General features: G+C 56.4%; 1 protein-coding gene across 2 annotated transcripts in view; it reads left to right on the top strand.

The window, feature by feature from the left end:
- NOL4L (nucleolar protein 4 like) overlaps window positions 1-18,490 on the top strand; it is a gene marked incomplete at both ends in the record, with an annotated part of 124,525 nt that overhangs the window by 39,242 nt on the left and 66,793 nt on the right. For both annotated transcript variants that reach the window (XM_082856484.1, XM_082856483.1), the window contains 2 exons: window positions 11,882-12,037; window positions 17,990-18,101. In XM_082856484.1, the coding sequence (XP_082712610.1) occupies window positions 11,882-12,037; window positions 17,990-18,101 (268 nt within the window). The remainder of the gene's footprint in view (window positions 1-11,881; window positions 12,038-17,989; window positions 18,102-18,490) is intronic.

The raw sequence follows: 18,490 nt of genomic DNA, 5'->3' as shown, positions 1-18,490 counted from the left end.
GAGTGTGTGCGACTGCTGTCTGACAGGGTCACGCACTTGTCTCCCAGAGTCTTCACCCAAACGCCCGGTGGCTGTGAGGACTGTCAGGCCGGCTGTGTGTGTGGCTGTGTCAGACTGTGTATGGCTGCCTACACGCGTCTGTCTGGGCCCAAAGGGCCACCTGGCACCCTTCCTGGGCTGGCTGGCAGGCCCGGAGGCTATGGCGGGGCAGGACAGGCAGGTTCAGAGGTGAGGAGGGCAGAGTCCCCATCCTCCCCCCCCACCCCTGCCGGCCTCACCAGGCCGACCTGCAGATGGAAAAAATGTTCACACCCGGGGCAGGCGGGTGGCCGCCCCAGCGGGACTGCTCTGTGCGCAGAAAACAAGTTCTTCTGGTATCAGCTCGAGTTTGGCAGGAAGTGGCTTTTGGGTGGCAGGAAGTTGGATTCAGCTCATATCAGCCCTGGCCGAGGGGCAGGAGAGCAGTTATCTGGGGTTAAACAGAGTTACCGAGAAGTGGGGCCCCAACACCCCATACCTGATAGAGCTGGGGGCACAGCCCACCCCTCCTGGTCATTTGGGATGTAAATGGGCCTTATGAAGTGCTGCCGCCCATCCAGTTCCTCCTGGGCCCTAGACCCCAGACAGAGCTCGTCATCCACCTCCCATTACCCCCATGCAGCAGATGTGCAGACTGAGACTGGGAGAGGCTGTGGCTTCCCTGAGGTCGCGGAGACAAGTGGAGAGAACGGGAGGGGAGAGACTGAAAGAAATCTACAAGACAAGAGAAAAACCAAGACAGCAAAGAGGAGAGGGGAGATGGGATCGGGACAGAGAAGGTAGTTGAATGAATGCAGAGAGCAGTGAGACCACGCTGGTGGGAAGACTTCTGGAGTGTCCAGGCCCTCACGTGGACATCACAGCTGAGCTTGAGATCCTGAACCCATTTCCCAGAGGAGGGCGTGAGACCCACAGAGCCTCACTGGCTAAGCCAGACCTGGAATCCAGGTCTGATTCCGAAGCCCATGTTCTTTTGGGCCATGCCCCTGTGCCCACCTTCTAGGGCAGGGAAGTCCTAAAAGGGCTGCCAATTACATGAGCTGTTTGCCTGGGTAAACAGCTGTTGATGAATTCACCGAGTTGGCCAGTAGAGACCCAAGGTTCAAACCTAGACAGGGTGGCTACAAACTCATGTGCTTAACCATGTGACAGGGTGTGCCAAGCACTGTGCCCGAGCAGGCAGAGCAAGCCATGGCCCTGCTCTCAGGCTGGGACCCAGAGCATCCAGCCACTGATCTAAAGCCCTGAAGCTCCAACCAGCAAGAAACGGAGTCTCCCGGCTCCCAGCCCCGGACACCCTGTACCCACCCTCAGCCCCCACGGGAGCCCTGGGGAGCGGGCCACTGGTCCTTCTGTTCTCATCCCAAAAGCAGCACCCAAGCTGTTCCCTGGCTGAGATGCTGATTTGAAGCTTGGTTTGCATGTCGTTTGCACATTACTCAGTTCACGTCAGAAGGTACGAACATCTCCCTTTCCCGGAGAGGGCTGCTGGGCCCCCCTGCCCTCCTCCAGACAGCAAAAATGCCAGCCGGCTAGACAGGGAGCTGCGCCCTGGCCTCTGACAGCACCCGCCTGCTGCCACCTCCCCCATTCCCTCCTGGAGCCAAATTTAGGCAGCTCTGCTACTGAGAGATGCGGAGAGCGGAGGCAGGAAATGGTGAGGTTGGAGACAGCCCGGCCTTGGCCCAGGCAGGGTGGGGCAACCCCAGGGGTGCCCCGTCCCTAAAGCCCTTGGCCCAATGCCCCCCCCCCCACTCCTCCTCCCACAGGAATGTGGGCCTGGTTGGGGAACGCTGGGTTCTCAGCTGCAGCCCAGGGTGCTGGCTCCCCTGGCCATGAGGGAGGAGGGAGAGATGGAGGGAGGGAGGAGGTCATGGCCGGGGCAGTGGGGAAGGGATCAGATAGCCTCCTCCTGCCCCAGACACCCGCCGCCACTGGGGACGGGAGCCCGCTCTGCTTCTCAGCACTTCCTGCCCCTCCTTGGCGTGCCCCCCCAGACCTGACTGTGGGGTGGGGGGCAGGAGCCATAGCTGGGCCTGCGGGGACTGAACTCCCCGCCAAAGGCTCCACGAGGCCATCTCCTCCTTGGGCTAGCCCTTTCACCTTGGTGGTCTTGGTTCCCCTACCTGGGAAATGGGGAGGCTGGCCTACAATGATTTCTGAGTGGCTACCCTCACTGAGAGCCAGGGTTTCTGGGAGGTCTGGCAGAAATTAGGGACGTGGCAGTGGCTTTAGGCCTAGAAACTTCTATTTCTCAGGTATGGCTAAGAGAGGCAGCTCCTTACTGATGCTGGGACAGGATGTGGGTGGGCTGAAGGGTGAAAGGAGAGGGCCTGGGCTGGATTACAGACACCAGGAACCTGGGGGTGGAGTTAATAGTGCCGGTAGCTGACAGCATGGATCCTGGGGTCTGAGTGCCTGGGTTTGAATCCAGCTCTTCCTCTCTGTTCTCCATGCCTGTGGACAAGTCCCTTCCATTTTCTGTGCCTCAGTTTCCTCATCTATAAGATGGGGGTAATACTCCTCCCAGGGCTGCTGGGAAAGTGAAATGAGGCAGTGAATGCTTGGCACACATTAAGTGCACCACGATGCCAGCCACCAGCGTGATTGTTTTGTCTCCCTGGGCGGTTGGGAGGCCCCTGGAGCTATAACGGATGTGGACGCGATGGGGAGGCGCTGCAGCTTGGTGGTTAAATGGGCATCGGGATGGGAGTTCAAGTCTGCGTGACCCTGGGCAAATGGCCACACCCCGCTGCGCCCTGGGCGGGGAACAGCAGAGGCGCCTACCGCAGAGGGTCTGTGAGGATTACACAGATCAGGCTTGGCACGGCGCCTGGCACATAGCGGGCGCTCCCTGAAGGAGAGCTGGGCAGATCGAATGGTACCGCCCCGCACAAAGGACAGGTGGGCAGCGTCCCAGGAGGGCGGGGAGCGGAGCAGGTGCGCGGAGAGTGGGGAGGCGGGGTCGAAAAAGGGGGAACGCAGGGGCCGGCGGGCGGGCGCGCGCGCGCAGCAGGTGCGTGTCGAGTGGGCGGGGCCCCGCGCGGGCGGGGTCTCCAGGTGAGCGGGAGCGCGCCTCGAGGCCGGAGACTGGGGGAGGCGCGCCGCCCCGGCCCACCCGCCGGAAAGCGTCCCTGTGTCTTTAACGTCCTCCTCCCCGCGTTCCTCCCGCCCCCCCCGCCCCCTTTGTGCGCCCCCCCAGCCGGGCTGCAGCCGCGGAGCCGTCCCCCCTGCACTGACAGCTGGTATCTAATTACTGTGTGAGAATGGAAAGTCAGGCTGTCCCAGCTCCGGGGAGAGGGGATTAACGTCTCCTGCAGAATACACTTCCTCTGGTGGGTTGCCATGGTTACTCTCATTACCTGCCTGCCCGCGAGGAGCCCGCGCGAGCCGCTCCAGCAGGCCCTCCGAACCCGGGCCTGGCGCGCGCGCTCCTCCCGGCCCCTCCTCGCCGAGGCGCACGCGCGTGCGCCGTGGGGGGAGCGCGAGCAGCCTCACCCCCGTCCCCCAGCTCCCCGCCGGAGCAGCTGTCAGTGGCGCGCGCGGCTCGGCCAGTCCCAGCGCGCGCTGTCAACAGTCATTAGCGCGGGCCTTTCCCCTCCCCCTCCAGCCCCTCCTCCTCCCTCCAAGTCTGGGGTGGGGCCCGCACCTGGGGCCCCGCTCGTTAGCGCGCCCCGGCCGCCCGCCGCGGCCCCGAAGGGACCCGCCCGCTGGGTCTGCTTGGCTCAGGGCCGCCCCCTTCCGCCTCACCCCCACCTCAGCGACCCCACTCCCCTGCCCTTGGCCGCGGCGCTCGAGGGAGGCGGGTGCCCAGAATCCTGGAGCGCGCCCCTCCATACTAGCGGTGACCGCGGTTATTTATGGATATCTCGCCCAGGGTGGGGGCTATTTGTGCATCCTTTGGGTTCCCACAACCTTCCTGTGAGGTGGCGAAAGGCACTGCGCGTATCGTGTCATCTCTGCACAGGAGGAAACTGAGGCCCAGGGTCAGGGCTCATTGTCCTCAGGCCTGTGACTTAACCTTAGAGCACCTGCGCCCTCCTGGCACGCCCAGGCCAGAATTCCTATCCTCCAGGCCCTACCCTATCCTGCTTGAGAGTGCCTTAGCTACTCCCTCCCTCCATCCCTTAAACCAGGGTCATTGCGCCAAGAGGGGGACACGTTGGCCCGCTACACCCCTTTCTCTTCCCACTCCTTCCCCGTCCACCCTTTCCAGACATCCCACAGTTAACAAAACCAAAAAAAAAAAAAAAGGAAAAAGAAAAACATTCAGAGCTGCTTGAAGGGTGGCATCCCTCAAAGGTAGTGCTGTTGTTTGGGAGCTGATCCCCAGCACCTTGCCCTGTGGCCCCGGCGTGTGCATTTCGGTCCCCGGCGTGATTTGAAAGAAGATGGAGGTTCAGCGAAGCAGAAAGGAAGCCTTGGAATATATGAGGCCTGTTCCAGATGGCAGGTGCGATGCGGTGGCGGCTCTGCACTAACAGTTGGAGATTGTGCACAGGGGTGGAGAAGAGGCAACATTAGGTCCTCCACGCCTTGTTTTTGTATTTATTTATTTATGCGGGGGGAGGTCTCATCCCTCCGCCCCATCCAGGCCTACAGAGCTCAGTGCAACCATGGGTCCGAAAATTCTGCTGTGAATCTTTATCTTGGAGTTTTCTGCTTTTGGTTTTGGTTTCCAGTCTGCAGTAAGTAGTGTTCATAACGTAGGGAAATTCAAATACTGTCCTTGTCCCATTAAAGTAACGGCCCCTCTCAGTCATCTGAGTGCCCTTTACAAACTGTGACCGGCTTCTCTTGGAGATTCTGAGGAAAGAATTTCTGGATATTTGGGTGACGGTCTTCATTCTGGTTTTCTGTTCTTTTCGTTCTCTCCATTTAGTTTGCTTTTTAAATTTCATCTCCACCATTTTCCTTTCCCTCTGAGGACCCTTTGCAGGAAGCTGACTTCTCCCCTTGGGTCTTCTTTCAGCCCTACCAGTAGTTGGAATGAGAGTTAGTGAGAACTCCCCAAAAACTGCTACCCCCATTTCCAAAACCTTGGTCCCGCCTGAATTGATTAAAGTGTGGTTTGGGGCACGGGAGGAATGGCCACAGTTCCAGAAGTTGGGAGGAACACGCAGCTAATAGCGTTTGCAGTAGCTTTTGCCTGTAATCTGGCTGGCCCTCATGGGATGGGGCAGCGTCTTCACACGTGTCTGTGCAACCTCCTGAAGTCTTGGGCTCCCAAACAAGTGGTAGCCAAAGGTGTGTTTCCCCAGGGGTGGGTTCTGCTCACTGACTTTCTCCTCTGACAGCAACCTCGTTGATTTTTTTTTGAAATAAATTTATTGATTTTTGGCTGCATTGGGTCTTTGTTGCCATGCGCGGGCTTTCTGTAGTTGCGGCGAGCGGGGGCTACTCTTCGTTGTGGTGCGTGTGCTTCTCATTGCGGTGGCCTCTCCCGTTGAGGAGCGCAGGCTCCAGGCGCACGGGCTTCAGTAGTTGCAGCACGTGGGCTCACTAGTTGTGGCACACGGGCTCAGTAGTTGTGGCTCTCGGGCTCCAGAGTGCAGGCTCAGTAGTTGTGGCACATGGGCTTTGCTGCTCCGAGGCATGTGGGATCCTCCCAGACCAGGGCTCGAACCCGTGTCTCCTGCATTGGCAGGTGGATTCTTAACCACTGTGCCACCAGGGAAGCTCGTTGATTTTTACTCTTTGTCGAGAGCTGCACCAAAAGGGCTCATCCTAAGGACTGTTTGCATGGTTTCTTCCTCTACCTTAGGAACCCAATTGAGAAATGTCCCCACTGTTTAGCCTCATTTCTCTTAATCATGGACACTTCGTTGCTGGAAGGCATGTGCCACTACTATAGTGATGGTGGTGCACTAAACGGCACCCCGGTGGCCTGAAACGGTGAGCCCACTTTGATAAGTGTATAACTTATTACCAGCAAGTGACTTTGAAGTTCCAGTGGAGATGACAGAACTGCAATCCATTAGCAATTGGACCTCACCTGCCATCAAGGGCAGGAGTCCGTTTAATTGGCTTAGTGGGAAGACGGGCAAAACTCAGTCAGATTCAGGAGCTCACCCGAGAGATGACTCCCAACAACAGCCCGCGAGGCCACCCAGGCAGGGGCCTGGGAAGACATGCTCATCTCTCTCCTAGGTTTGCAGCCCTGGGCACAGCAGTCCCCTTTGTGCCAAGCATTCAGATCATTTGAGGAAACTGAGGAAGCCAGAAAAAGACCCGTCAAGGGATGACCTGCTTAAGTATTAATTAATTTTGCCAGGGAGGACTTAAAAATCAGATGTCAGGATGCTGGGCACTCCCGCTCTTTCTATCCATTAGCCACATTAAGCCTCTGGGTAGGTGTTTTGAATTCATACTAATGTTGTCCAATGAGATTCTTTTCTTCCCTCCATTAGGAGAATGGGCCTTCACCGGAGAAGAAAATATTAATATGTTAGGCCTGGCAGCACGGAACATGTTTATTCTTTTTTTAAAAAAATAGTTATTTGGCCGTGCCACCTGCAGGATCTTCGTTGTGGCATGCGGAATTTTTAGTTGCGGCATGCGGGATCTAGTTCCCTGACCGGGGATCGAACTCGGGCCCCCTGCACTGGAAACGTGGAGTCTTAACCACTGGACCACCAGGGAAGTCCCAGAACATGTTTATATTCATTATCCAATGCCATTTTCCTTACTAGTTACCTCCCTGTCTCAATCACAGAGACATTCTAATCAGCAGTTCCCCAAATCTGTCATGCATTAGAATCAACTGGGGGGTCTATTAAAATCCTCAGAGTGTTAGATTTGGTAGGTCTGAGGTGGAACCTGAGAATTGCGTTTCTAACAAGTTCACAGGTGATGCCTAGGGGCCACACTTTGCAAACATTGTTATAAATATTCTGAAATATCAGCCTTGCTTAAGTAGATATTTGGTGGTTTCCTCAATGACTTGCAACCTGGTCTTTAGTTTGGAACCCAGATGGGCTGGTTTTAAGGAAGATGGTAATAACCAAGAAAGTTTGTAGCTCCATGAATTTTTTTTTTTTTGGCCGTGTTGGGTCTGTTGCTGCGCGCTGACTTTCTTTAGTCGTGGCAAGCAGGGGCTACTCTTTGTTGCGGTGTGCGGACTTCTCATTGCTGTGGCTTCTCTTGTCGCGGAGCACGGGCTGTAGGCAAGCGGGCTCTGGAGCGCAGGCTCAGTAGTTGCGGTGCACGGGCTTAGTTGCTCCGCGGCACGTGGGATCTTCTCAGACCAGGGCTCGAACCTGTATCCCCTGCATTGACAGGCAGATTCTTAACCTCTGCGCCACCAGGGAAGTCCCGCTCCATGAATTTTTAACAACTATTGTCATGTCTGGTTTTGTTGGCCCAAGTGTGGCTGGCTGTTTTGGAGTTAGCTGTTTCAAAAGGATGTAGTAAGTTACCATGGCAATATTCTTCCCCACACAGGAAGGCCCCAGAGGTCGGTCCTGCACAACTGACCACGTGTTTTTTTTTGGTTTTTTTTTTTTTTTGCGATTCGCAGGTCTCTCACTGTTGTGGCCTCTCCCGTTGCGGAGCACAGGCTCCGGACGCGCAGGCTCAGCAGCCATGGCTCACGGGCCCAGCCGCTCCGCGGCATGTGGGATTTTCCCGGACCAGGGCACGAACCCGTGTCCCCTGCATCGGCAGGCGGACTCTCAACCACTGCGCCACCAGGGAAGCCCTGACCATGTGTTTTTCATGGCTTTTCCCATGCGGTGCTGCTGGGTTCCATTCCATCACTCCTAGTTGGCGTTCCCAGGAAGTGGGGAATAGCCAAGAGGCTCCAGCCCCACTCTTTATCCAGCCTGTAGATGAAGTGAGCTTCCTTTGTCAACCCAGGGCCCAGCTTGCTTAGGGCTGTGGATCAGACTAAGCTAACTTGGGTACAAAGCAGAGGTGGTTGGCAGAGGCATCCCAAGGCTATGCGGAAGGTGCTGTCCACTCCCTAATTAGCAGCTCAAGCGTTGTAGTACTGCGTCTGGATTCTCGGCTAGGAAAGGCATGTCTTTCCTGCAGCGTTTAGCATGAAAGTTATTACCTCTGTGGATGCAGGGCATGGCAGAGCTGTCTGTGGCACGTGACTGCCGTGTGATCCCTTTGTTCTCTTCCCAGGGTTCTCCTTGAAGGCCACACAGATATCCTGGTGTTCCACCCTCAGGGTGTGGTACACATGGTGTCCAGGTGGCCACAGCTCACCAGAGGACAGTTCAAGGTGTGGCTCTGCAGACCTTGTGTGGTTTGAATTCTGGTTGCTACGGGCCCTCTCCTTTCCCGTGTACATCTCTGCAGTTGAGATAGACCGATTACAGGACCCAGGTTTGAACAGCACAGGAGATGACAATCCATTTTTTGTTTGTTTGTTTTTGCGGTACGCGGGCCTCTCACTTCTGTGGCCTCTCCCGCTGCGGAGCACGGGCTCCGGACGCGCAGGCTCAGCGGCCATGGCTCACGGGCCCAGCCGCTCCGCGGCATGTGGGGTCTTTTCGGACCGGGGCACAAACCCGTGTCCCCTGCATAGGCAGGCGGACTCTCAACCACTGTGCCACCAGGGAAGCCCCGACAATCCATTTTTAAAGAGGGAGCATCCCTGAATAGTTTCTCTGGGTTAATTTTATGGTCACGTTGGGCCAGGTACAAAGCTGTTGGTTACCCGCGCCTGCCTGTGAATGGAGGTGGGAGGCTGGGACCGAGGCAGGTCAGGCACTGGGCAGTGTGTTTTGCTGTTTAATCTGAGTTCGTTAGTTATACCTTGACTTTAGGAAAGCTTATTCCAAGTATTTGTGACAGCCTTATTAGCATGTTATTTTGCATAAGATTCTGCATCTCTTCTGGTGGTGGTGATTACCTCGGGGGACCCCTTTTGTAACCTGAATGGATCTATGTGGCAGATGCCTGACTTACGTTCTTACCTGAGCCTTGGAACATCCAACTAGGACTTTTTAGGTTCATTTTACAGGTGAGAGGAAACTGAGTTGTTTTTTTCTTTTTAAATTAATTAATTTATTTATTTTTGGTTGCATTGGGTTTTCGTTGCTGTGCACGGGCTTTCTCTAGTTGCAGTGAGCGGGGGCTACTCTTAGTTGCGGCACGCGGGCTTCTCACTGCGGTGGCTTCTCTCGTTGCGGAGCATGGGCTCTAGGCGTGCAGGCTTCAGTAGTTGTGGCATGCAGGCTTCAGTAGTTGTGGCTTGCAGGCTCTAGAGTGCTCAGTAGTTGTGGTGCACGGGCTTAGTTGCTCCGTGGCATGTGGGATCTTCCCGGACCAGGGCTCGAACCCGTGTCCCCTGCATTGGCAGGTGGATTCTTAACCACTGCGCCACCAGGGAAGCCCAGGAAACTGAGTTTTAAGACGTGAAGAAGTGACCTGTCCAAGGTCACCAAGCTGGTTAGGGGGCACCTTCCATCTCACCTATCTAAAATATTAGCTTTCATCAGATTGTCTTTTTTCTCTCTTCCTTCTCATCAAATTTTATCAACTTTTTCCAGAAGTATCTGTGTTCTGGCCTGAAACAATTTTATGAGCAGAGAGGTCTATTCACTTGTAAGCAGCGAAACCCATCATTATGCGTCTGGGACTACCCACCCCATTATACTTTTAAAAAATATACCTTTTAAAATTAAGTTTAACAGACACACAGAAAAGTACACAAATTGTAAGTGTTCAGATCAATGGCTTTTTATAAACTGAACCCACCCCCGCTCAAGAAATAGAAACCCAGTTGTATTTTCATTCTTAAGTTTCTTTTGTTTGTTGTTGCCAATGTGAACCTCTGGTTAGAAGGGTATTGTAACTGACCTGTCATCATATTTGTCCCATGCATCTCTGTCACGGCAGTATTTGAAGATCTCCAAAATGCTGGTAGTTACAAGTCAGCTAATGAATTAGTCACTGATGAGCCCAGGACTTCAGAGGGGGACTTCAGATACCCTCAAGACAGAGATAACAGGAACTTCTGAGAGGGTTTAAGAATAGCAGTCATGGAATTTTACAGCTCATCTCATAAGTGAAGCTCAGGGAGGTTGAAGAGTTTGCCTACGATCTCACAGCAAGCAGTCAGGACCAGCAAGCTGCTCTTCCTACACAGGCGCGCGAACACACACACACACACACACACACACACACAGGTACCTGCTGAGAAGTCCCCATTGCAGTGGATGCAGGGCCAGTGAGGTCACCACCCAGGGTCATCACTCATGGACGCTGCCCACTAGCCCTAGTGTTTGGTCCCTACGTCCCAGATGCCCTTCCTTTCCACCTGCTCTCAAGTGGGCCACTGGCAAAGAGATAGCCCTGCTATGCTATCATGGCACGTTGAGAAAATTGCTGGATAAAAGCAAACCCTGCCTGTGCCCAGAATGTATTGTGAGTGAGTGTCCCATTCAGCGTGCCCTCGATTCTCCCTGGACGACAAAGACCAAAGTCCTGAGCCAGCTCTGACCCTTACCAGCCACCATCCCACAGGCAGGTCCTGACCCTAACGGTCTCCCAGGCTTGTCGCGATGTTCAGCCCCGTCCTGGCTGGGGGAAGCTTGGCAATTGGCAAAGCACTTCTTAATGACAATATTTATCCAGCAGTTTCTGTGGCCAGGCTTGGTGCTAAGTGCCGCGCACACATTTCACTTACTCCTCTCTGCAGCTTATGGGAAAGGTGCTTCCGTTATGCCCAGCCTCTAGGTAAAGGACCTGAGGCTCAGAAAAGCAAAATACCTGCTCAGGGTCACACAACCACGTCAATGATGGGGCCCCATTGAAACTGGAGAAGTGTGTGTCTAAACTACCCTGCCTGGCTGCCGCTTACAACCACCCAGTCATTCAGCAGCTGTTTATTGAGCCTACTGTGTGCCAGGCATTGTGCTCTGTGCTGGGGAGACAGCTGTGAGCCCCCAGAAGAACACCCCCTTTCCCCCTCCAGAGAGCCAGCATTCTTGAGTGGGATCCTTTGGGGAAGAATTCTGTTGGAGATGTATGTTTTGAGCGCTCTTGGAGACGAGCCTGCCTCCTTTTTCCCAGATCCCCCCTCCCAAACACTGCTTGCTCTTCCTCTTTGAAACCCCCGGGGCCCTCCAAGACTCCACTCTGGGAGATGGTGGCTGAAAGCCCAGTGTCCCTGAGATCCTGGCACTCCTTTTTGGGGCCAGCTGACAGCACTCGTGCCAGCCCAGTAAGAGGCTCGGGGGGTCCACGGTCACCCCACTCCTGTGGCCCTGCCACCTCCACGTGGCCTTGTGTCTGTCATTCTCTACGTCTCCACACACAAAGAGCCCGGGTGCCGTTGCTGGCGCTCAGCTGCTGGAGTGGGGAGGTGGGCAGCGGTGAAAAGCTTTTCTGAAATGCCAGGGCGAGGCAGGAGTCACCCAGGTGATCCGAGCCGGTTCCCTGGGACCCTAGCCCCCGACCACAGCGAAGGGTTACTGCTAATTGGGGAGCTCTCGATGGAGCCGCATCTAGTTAGCACCGCCCCCCTCCCCAGAGGCTTCCAGGATGGTCTTGGCACAGTGTGTGATTCGAAAGCTCCCTTCTGAGCCTGGCACAATCTGTCTGAAATTGTGAACATGGTGGCTCTTGGTTTTTTAATTTGTTGTTTTTCTCTGCCCATTGTTTCTGGCAGATTTAGTAGCAGCAGCCACCCTTGACTCTGGAAGCCCCCTCCCTGCGGCCCTCTCAGCAGGCTTCTGTCCCCCAGCCCCCCAGACCTACCATCGGAGGCCTTACGGGGTCAGCGAGCAGCGGTGTCCCTGCCCCTGACCCACTGCCCAGCCACAGGGCCCAGCTCTCACCCTGCCATCATCCCTGACACTAACACAGCTTGTCCACCCTGTCGCAGGGGGCAGATGGCCTGTCGGAGCCGGAGGGCATCTCTCTGAAGCGGGTCGCTGTGGTGGAAGATTTCTTTGACATCATCTACTCGATGCATGTGGAGAGCTCAGCGGAGCCAGGCAAAGCCCCCAAGCACGCTGGGCAGAAGAAAACCTACCGAGCGGTGAGATTTCTGTCTCTTTGCCTCTGCTGGCAGCCCCAGGCCTTGGCAGGAGGCCATGGGATCCGCACATGTTGGGCAGGGGGGTGGGGCAGGGAGCTGAGGCGTGATGAAACAGCCTTTGGGGACCCAGGGGGGCACAGGGCAAGGGCATGGCAGCCAGAGATGGCTCATGGGGCGAGGGGGCGGGCTCTGTGGTCTGAGCACAAAGGAGAAGCAGGTTGAAGGGAGTGAGAGGGAGGGAAGGAGAGGGATGAGGGAAGGAGGAAAGCCCTCCTCTTCCTGGTTTCTGCTTCACTCCATCCCCCCAGCCCCAGCCTGGGGCCGCAGTTGGGGGTGGGGTGGCTAGATAATAATCATCAGAGCAAATGCTTCCATGGCATTTACTGTGTGCCAGGCCTGTCCCGAATACTCCCTACGCGTGAGTTCATTCAGCCCCCTACGACCCTGTGAAGTCAGTGCTGGAAGTTCCCCAGGGGAAGTCTGAGGACCTGGGCCCCACCCTCTAGGAAAGCACAGTTCGATTTGGGGTGGGGAGGCTGAGAGCAAAACCAAGATACGAGAAACAGAAATGTGTCCAAGACTAGCTTCGAGGGAACAAGAACCCAGGTACGCCTGGTTGTTCAGCAAAGGCCCCTCCAGATACCAACTTTCAGTGCTAAGCCAGGAGGACTTCATGGAGAAGGTGGCAGGTGAGCTAGCAGTCTAAACTTTGGGTAGGCAGAAGAGAGCAGAGGCGGCAACCTAGGGTGGGAAACATCACACACCGGGCAGTGGAGGGGATGGTGGCCAGAGCAGGAGGGGCTGCCTGGGTTCTGGTCCTGCCCCCCACCATTGACCCCCATTGCCATGGCTCATGCCCAGCTCTGAACCACTTGTCTGGCACCCACCACTGAACCAGTAAAGCCAAGCAGTTTATGTTCATTCAAGCCTCACAGCAGTCCTGTGACAGAGGTGCTGTGGCCCATTTCACAGTTGAGGAAACTGAGACCCAGAGAGGTAGGCTACCGCTCTAAGGTCACACAGCACTGAAGTGGCAGTCAGCTCTGTGTTGACTTTCTCTCTGGCTTCCTAGAGACCTGCCCCTCTGTGATGGGGCTACCTCACCCAAAGCGGATGCGAACCCTCCAAGTTCTTTTATAAGTAGCCTTGGAGTGCAGCGGAGGTGGCCTGTATAAGTCTATAGTTTCCCCATATGGCCTGAGTTTTTTAAAAAAATCCAATAATCTGGTTTGTCCTTGTCCTCCTATGGCTTTTGCTCTAAATGAGTCTTAAGGATGGACCCGCATGACAAGGACCTCAGAGAGATGAGGGGTCGGGCTGAGGGAAGCGGGAGATGATTGTCCTATCTGCCCCGACCTCTACTGCTTCTCAGCCCTTGTGCGTTGGGCAACGGCTTGTGGGAAGGGAGTTCTGAGGGTATTTCCACCGGAGGGTCATAAATGGAGGGAGGGATACCCGAGCTGGGGCCTGTGTGGGCCCCTTGGTACTGATGCAACCCCGCACACTTTCTCAGCGTTGAATTTGCCTTGCTGGGAGCCGGCACGTGCCAGGCTCTGCGCTCAGCACGTCCCCTGCACCAGCTCTCTGAGCCATCACACGGATGAAGCAGGTGCTGCTGTACCCCCATTTTACAGATGAGGAAAGCGAGGCTCAGAGAGATGAATAAACCTGCCTTGAGGTCATCCAGCTGATGTTCAGAGCCAGGCAGCTGTCCCAGAGCCCACACCCTGACCACCACACATGCCACCTCTCTACAAACCTCCTATGGCCAGCTAGTGGGGTCCGCTGACTTGCTTGTACCAACCAGACCTCATGATTTCCCTGGTCCCCTGGGTGCCCAGCCCCCAGTCTCGCCCTCGGGCACTTCCTGGGTGTTTACGAAGGCTGGGGTCTTCGAGCTCTGTGCTGCGGAGAGGGCGGGGCTGGCTGCACCCGCCAGGCTCTGCGTCTCTGGGCCAAGCGGACGTCCAGCCCTTGGCTCTGCGCTTCCTGGCTTCTCGTCCATATGCCCGCCGCGTGCCCCACTTCCCGCTGCCCAGCCTGGAGCTGGCACATGACTGGCAGCGAGCCAGCTGGGCTGCGTGCAGAGCTGGAATTTCAGCAGCAGGGCCAGGGCTGAGGGAGCAGGCCAGGCCCTCCTGCAGTGGGTGTGAGGCCGGGGGGCCGCCGTACCCCCTTCCTCCCCTGTGTGCCTCCTCTCCCTTCCCCCCTCTTCTCCATCTGTCACCCTTCTCATTGCCACCCTTTTCCTTTTGGGGGGATGGGGCGGTGCCCGCATGCTTTTGTCCTCCTCTTTTCACCTGCTCCCATTTTCCTCAGCCTGAGCCTAGCTCTTCAGCCCCATCCATGCCTGTGGAAAGAGACCCGCCCCCCCCAAAGGAAACTCCGTGCTGCTGGGTGCAGAGAGGCACAGCCTGGTGCTGCGGGCTTTGCATCAGGCCCTTCGGAGGGGTTTTTGGACCTGCCTGTGTGTGCTTTACCAAACGTAAAGCACGTAAATCCTGGGACTGCCTTGCTGTCTCTGGGGACACCTGGGACCTTCCAGATTCTTGCAGGCCTGGGGTGCCTGAGGGAGCCGGAGCCTGGAAGGGAGATGGGCAGGCTTGTTCAGGGCATGAAAGGAGGCGCATTCTTCAGTGGGCAAAGGACTTTCTAGGGATCAGAGAGGGCAGGTAATGAGCTTTTCTGAAACTGGAGGTCTCTGAGCCAGGGGTAGATGGCTGTTTACGACGGACAATACAGGGGAGTCCCGTCTTGGGCAAGAAGCCCCTGCCTTACTTTGCCTCTGACGCAGCGTGACCTGAGGTCCAGAGGATCCCGGGGAGTCGTGCCAAGGCAGGGGTGTGGGTTCTACAAAGTTCGCTGAAGCCACATAGAAGAAGGACTGGTCCTTCTTCAAGGGGCGTTTCTGGTGTCTGCACCCATCTGAATTAGGGTGATCCCCTTTGCTTCCTTCCTCTTTCCCAGGGTGCTAGTAGGCTAGATCGGGTTCTGGAGTCCTGATCTGGCTGCCCAGACCACTTCGGAGCTGGGGCCAGATGTGGTCAGCAGCTGCTGCAGGCCCACCACGTGCTAATCCACCCGCAGGGCAGAAGGAGGATCTTGTAAAGTGGTGCAAATCCCCCCAATTGGCCTCATCTGTCTTTGTTGACCTCTGAGTTGGGGACCGAAAATGGGGCCTTGCAAGTCAGCAACTCTGCAAATAGCTTCTGCTCTCCCTGCCAGCGAAATCTCACTCAGTTTTTACTACTAAGAAAAACGTGAAAGGCACATTCATGTATGTGTTTCAGTGTCCAGGCAGGAGGCCTGAGAGCGAGGCAACAGACAGTCCAGGGCCTCCAAGGGCAGCTGGGTGGGGACAGGGGTCCTGGAGCTTCTTCCCCTCTTAACTGCAACAGCTCCATCTTTATCTGTGTCATGTTTTGGGCTTCAGGATAAGGGTCTATTTCCAGAACACTGTCTGTAGCTCTAAAACTATCTGAAAACCACCATTCTACTGACCAGGGCATCAGCTGGGATGGTCCTCCTTGTTTCAGCTCATCCTGTGGGTCCTGTGGCCTTGGGCATCTGTGCAGTCAAACAAATGGAGGTCCCATTTCTCATGTGGACAAGGCAGGAGCATGAACCAAAAGATGCCCACAGGAGGTCGAAGGCCCAGTGGGGGAAGGCATCGTCCTCCATTCGGGTCCCTGCAGCAGCGTGGAGCTGGACTCTGCGCTTTACTGGCTCCCCGGGGAGCTCTTAGCGAGGCTGCAGACATTCCAGCCACGCAGGGCAGGGCTTCCCTCCCGGGCCCTCGGAGAGCTCCAAGGACTTCTTACCCACCCGCCTTTGGTCCAGCCCACCTGCCCGTCCATGGGACCCAGGGCCAGAAGGCGTGTGCCCGGTGCGCCACCTCCCTGTGGCACTCCGGCCAGCCTTTGCATACTGCTGGGTCCCTGCCAAGGCCGGGAGAGCTGGGGCTGCCACTCCGGCCCCTGGGTAGGACGCTCTCTCGTAACTGTCCCTGTGCCCGCAGTGGGCCAGGCGGCAAGCAGGGCCTCTGCCTATGCCACAGGCAGCCCTCAGCAGAGCAGCCCACCCAGGAGGCTCTCCCTGAGCCCTGCAGAAACTCTGTCTCTGCCCAGCGGCCGGTGAGCTCCGGGTAGTAAAGTAGGGCTTCTTTCCCCATGGTGTCACCCTTCCTTTCCCAGCAGACGGCAGCCCTCCTCCTCCACGACCTCACCTCAGCTCTTCTGGGGCCTGACCAGAGAGGCCACACCTCGGGCACCTAGGAGGTCGTCTGCTGGCCCAACTGAGCCTTGGCCCTCTGCTTGGCACAGCGGGCATCCTCCCCTCTTGCCCGTTGACTCCTGCAGCCGTCAGCCCCTCAGCAGGACCCATCCCTCCCAACCCCGCAGGCCCAAGAGGGACCTGCCACCCCTAAGACTACCAGGCAGCCCCTGGCTGGGGATGAAGATGTCCGCATGCGTGGCAGGAGAGCCCCCGTGCCTCGGCCCTCACGCCCTCCCATCCACCAGCTCCAATCAGAGAGCAGGGCTTTGCCCTTGTCCCTGACCTCCAGAGGAAGGCAATCAGACAGGGAATTTGGAAGGGAGATAACTCATCAAGGAGCCTGCCTGCTCCGCAGAGCATCAAATCAGCTGAGAAATAACAATTGTGTCACCAAGATCAACTCTGCGTTTGTAGCCGGCCACCAGGCAGGAGCGGCCCCTGGAGCTCCGCAGGCAGCACAGCCTAAGCTGGTCCTCTGACGGCCTGGCCGCAGCCGGGGGGGCCCCCTGGCACCCCCCCAACCCCATCCACTCTGCCTCACCCCGCCCTGCTTCCTAGCCACCACAGAGATGGGGCTGGGCACGTGTCCACCCCGCAGGAGCAGACCAGGTGCGTCCTGGAGAGCAGCCCCTCCTACTGTGGGCTGACCAGCACCCTTGGCCAACTTTCCCGACTGGGCTGCGGCGAGAACGGCGGAATGCTAGGGTGGTGCTGCCCCTTAGTGGAGAGGAGCGGAAGGGCCTGGGCTCTGGGAAACGTGAAAACCAGCAACCGGGCAGCCACCGGCCTCAGCCAGGAAACCCGGGTCCAAGAGGTCCCTCTGGGCCCCTCAGGCAGCCAAACCAGGACCAGTGGGTTTCTCAAAACCCAGAACAAGAGGAGAGGACTGAGCTTCTGGGCCCACACCCCGCTCTTCCCCACTCCCCCACCCAGTCTCTTTCTTGTGTCGCCTCCCATCTCTTTCACCTACCCTCCCACTCTGCTTACTCTGTCTCCCTAGCTAGGGGAGGCCCCCTGGAGACAGCTGTGGGGCGTGACCTGGAGCTTGGGTTCTAGTCTGGCATTGCTCTAAGGAGCTGTGTGATCTTGGGCGAATTGGTTCACCTCTCTGGGCCTCATAAACTCACCTGGAACAAGGGGGTCCCTAAGAGTCTGTCCAATTTGAAAAATCGAACCGCTTGGCATCAGCCTTTCACAGCTCTCTTGATCTGTGAGTAGATCAAGGAATAGCTTGTAGAGCTTCGGGTTCCATTTGTAGGTCCGGAGCCGGTAGCTTTGTAAGTGAGGCTCAGTTTCTTCATCTCGAATTGTGGAAGTTGTCTCCTCCTACCCTAGACCGATGTTTATCAAATCATTTTTCAGTAGTAGCAGTGATATGTTGAGAGGAATATTCCCAACTTATGAGAACATAGGTTAAAGACTAGATGATGTTTCATTGTTTTGCTTATTCAATTTTTAAGCTTCTTTAATTGAAAAATTTACAACTGCTGGTATTCTGCAAAAGTACTGACTCATTTCCATGGCTGACACTCTAAGACATCTGCTCCTTGCTCCTCAAATCCCTGCCCTTCCTGGCAAGGGCAGAGTGCCTGCCACCGAAGCACAGCCCTTGGTGAACCGGTGACCAAGCCACCTCCCCAAGGGTCCATGTAACAGCAAACCTCCTCTCTCTCCCAGATCGCCGAGACCTACGCCTTCCTTCCGCGAGAGGCTGTGACCCGGTTCCTGATGAGCTGCACAGAGTGTCAGAAGAGGATGCACTTTAATTCCAACGGCCTGGAGCCCAAAGGTAGGGGAGGAGGTGGGCGTGCTGGAGGCTCAGGGGAGGCTCTGCGGGGAGGGGCTCTCCCCCAGAAGGGCCTGCCCTTTGCTGGCACGGACAGAAAAGTGCATGGCCAGCAGTTGTCACAATTCCCAGAGGCCAGTGTGGGTCCATGGAGCTGCCCAGAGAGCCTCATTTTAGGTTTGTTTTGTTTAAAACTTTTTTTTAAATGTCAAGTTTCACTTAAAAACCAATAGCGCATTCCTACTGCCCTTCAAGACTCTCCTCTCCCACCGAGGTCCCAGACGGAAATGGCCACCTTGCCCCGTTCCCTGAGCTCTGCAGTACTTGCCTCCCAGATCTCACCCCAGGCGGCGTGCACGTGGATCTGGTCTCACTGACCCGACTGTACACTC

Source organism: Leucopleurus acutus (genome assembly GCF_964270905.1).
Source record: "Leucopleurus acutus genome assembly, chromosome: 16".
Classification (NCBI taxonomy): Eukaryota; Metazoa; Chordata; class Mammalia; order Artiodactyla; family Delphinidae; genus Leucopleurus; species Leucopleurus acutus.
Note: the sequence above shows the minus strand (reverse complement) of the source record. Positions and strands in the feature narration are given on the sequence as shown.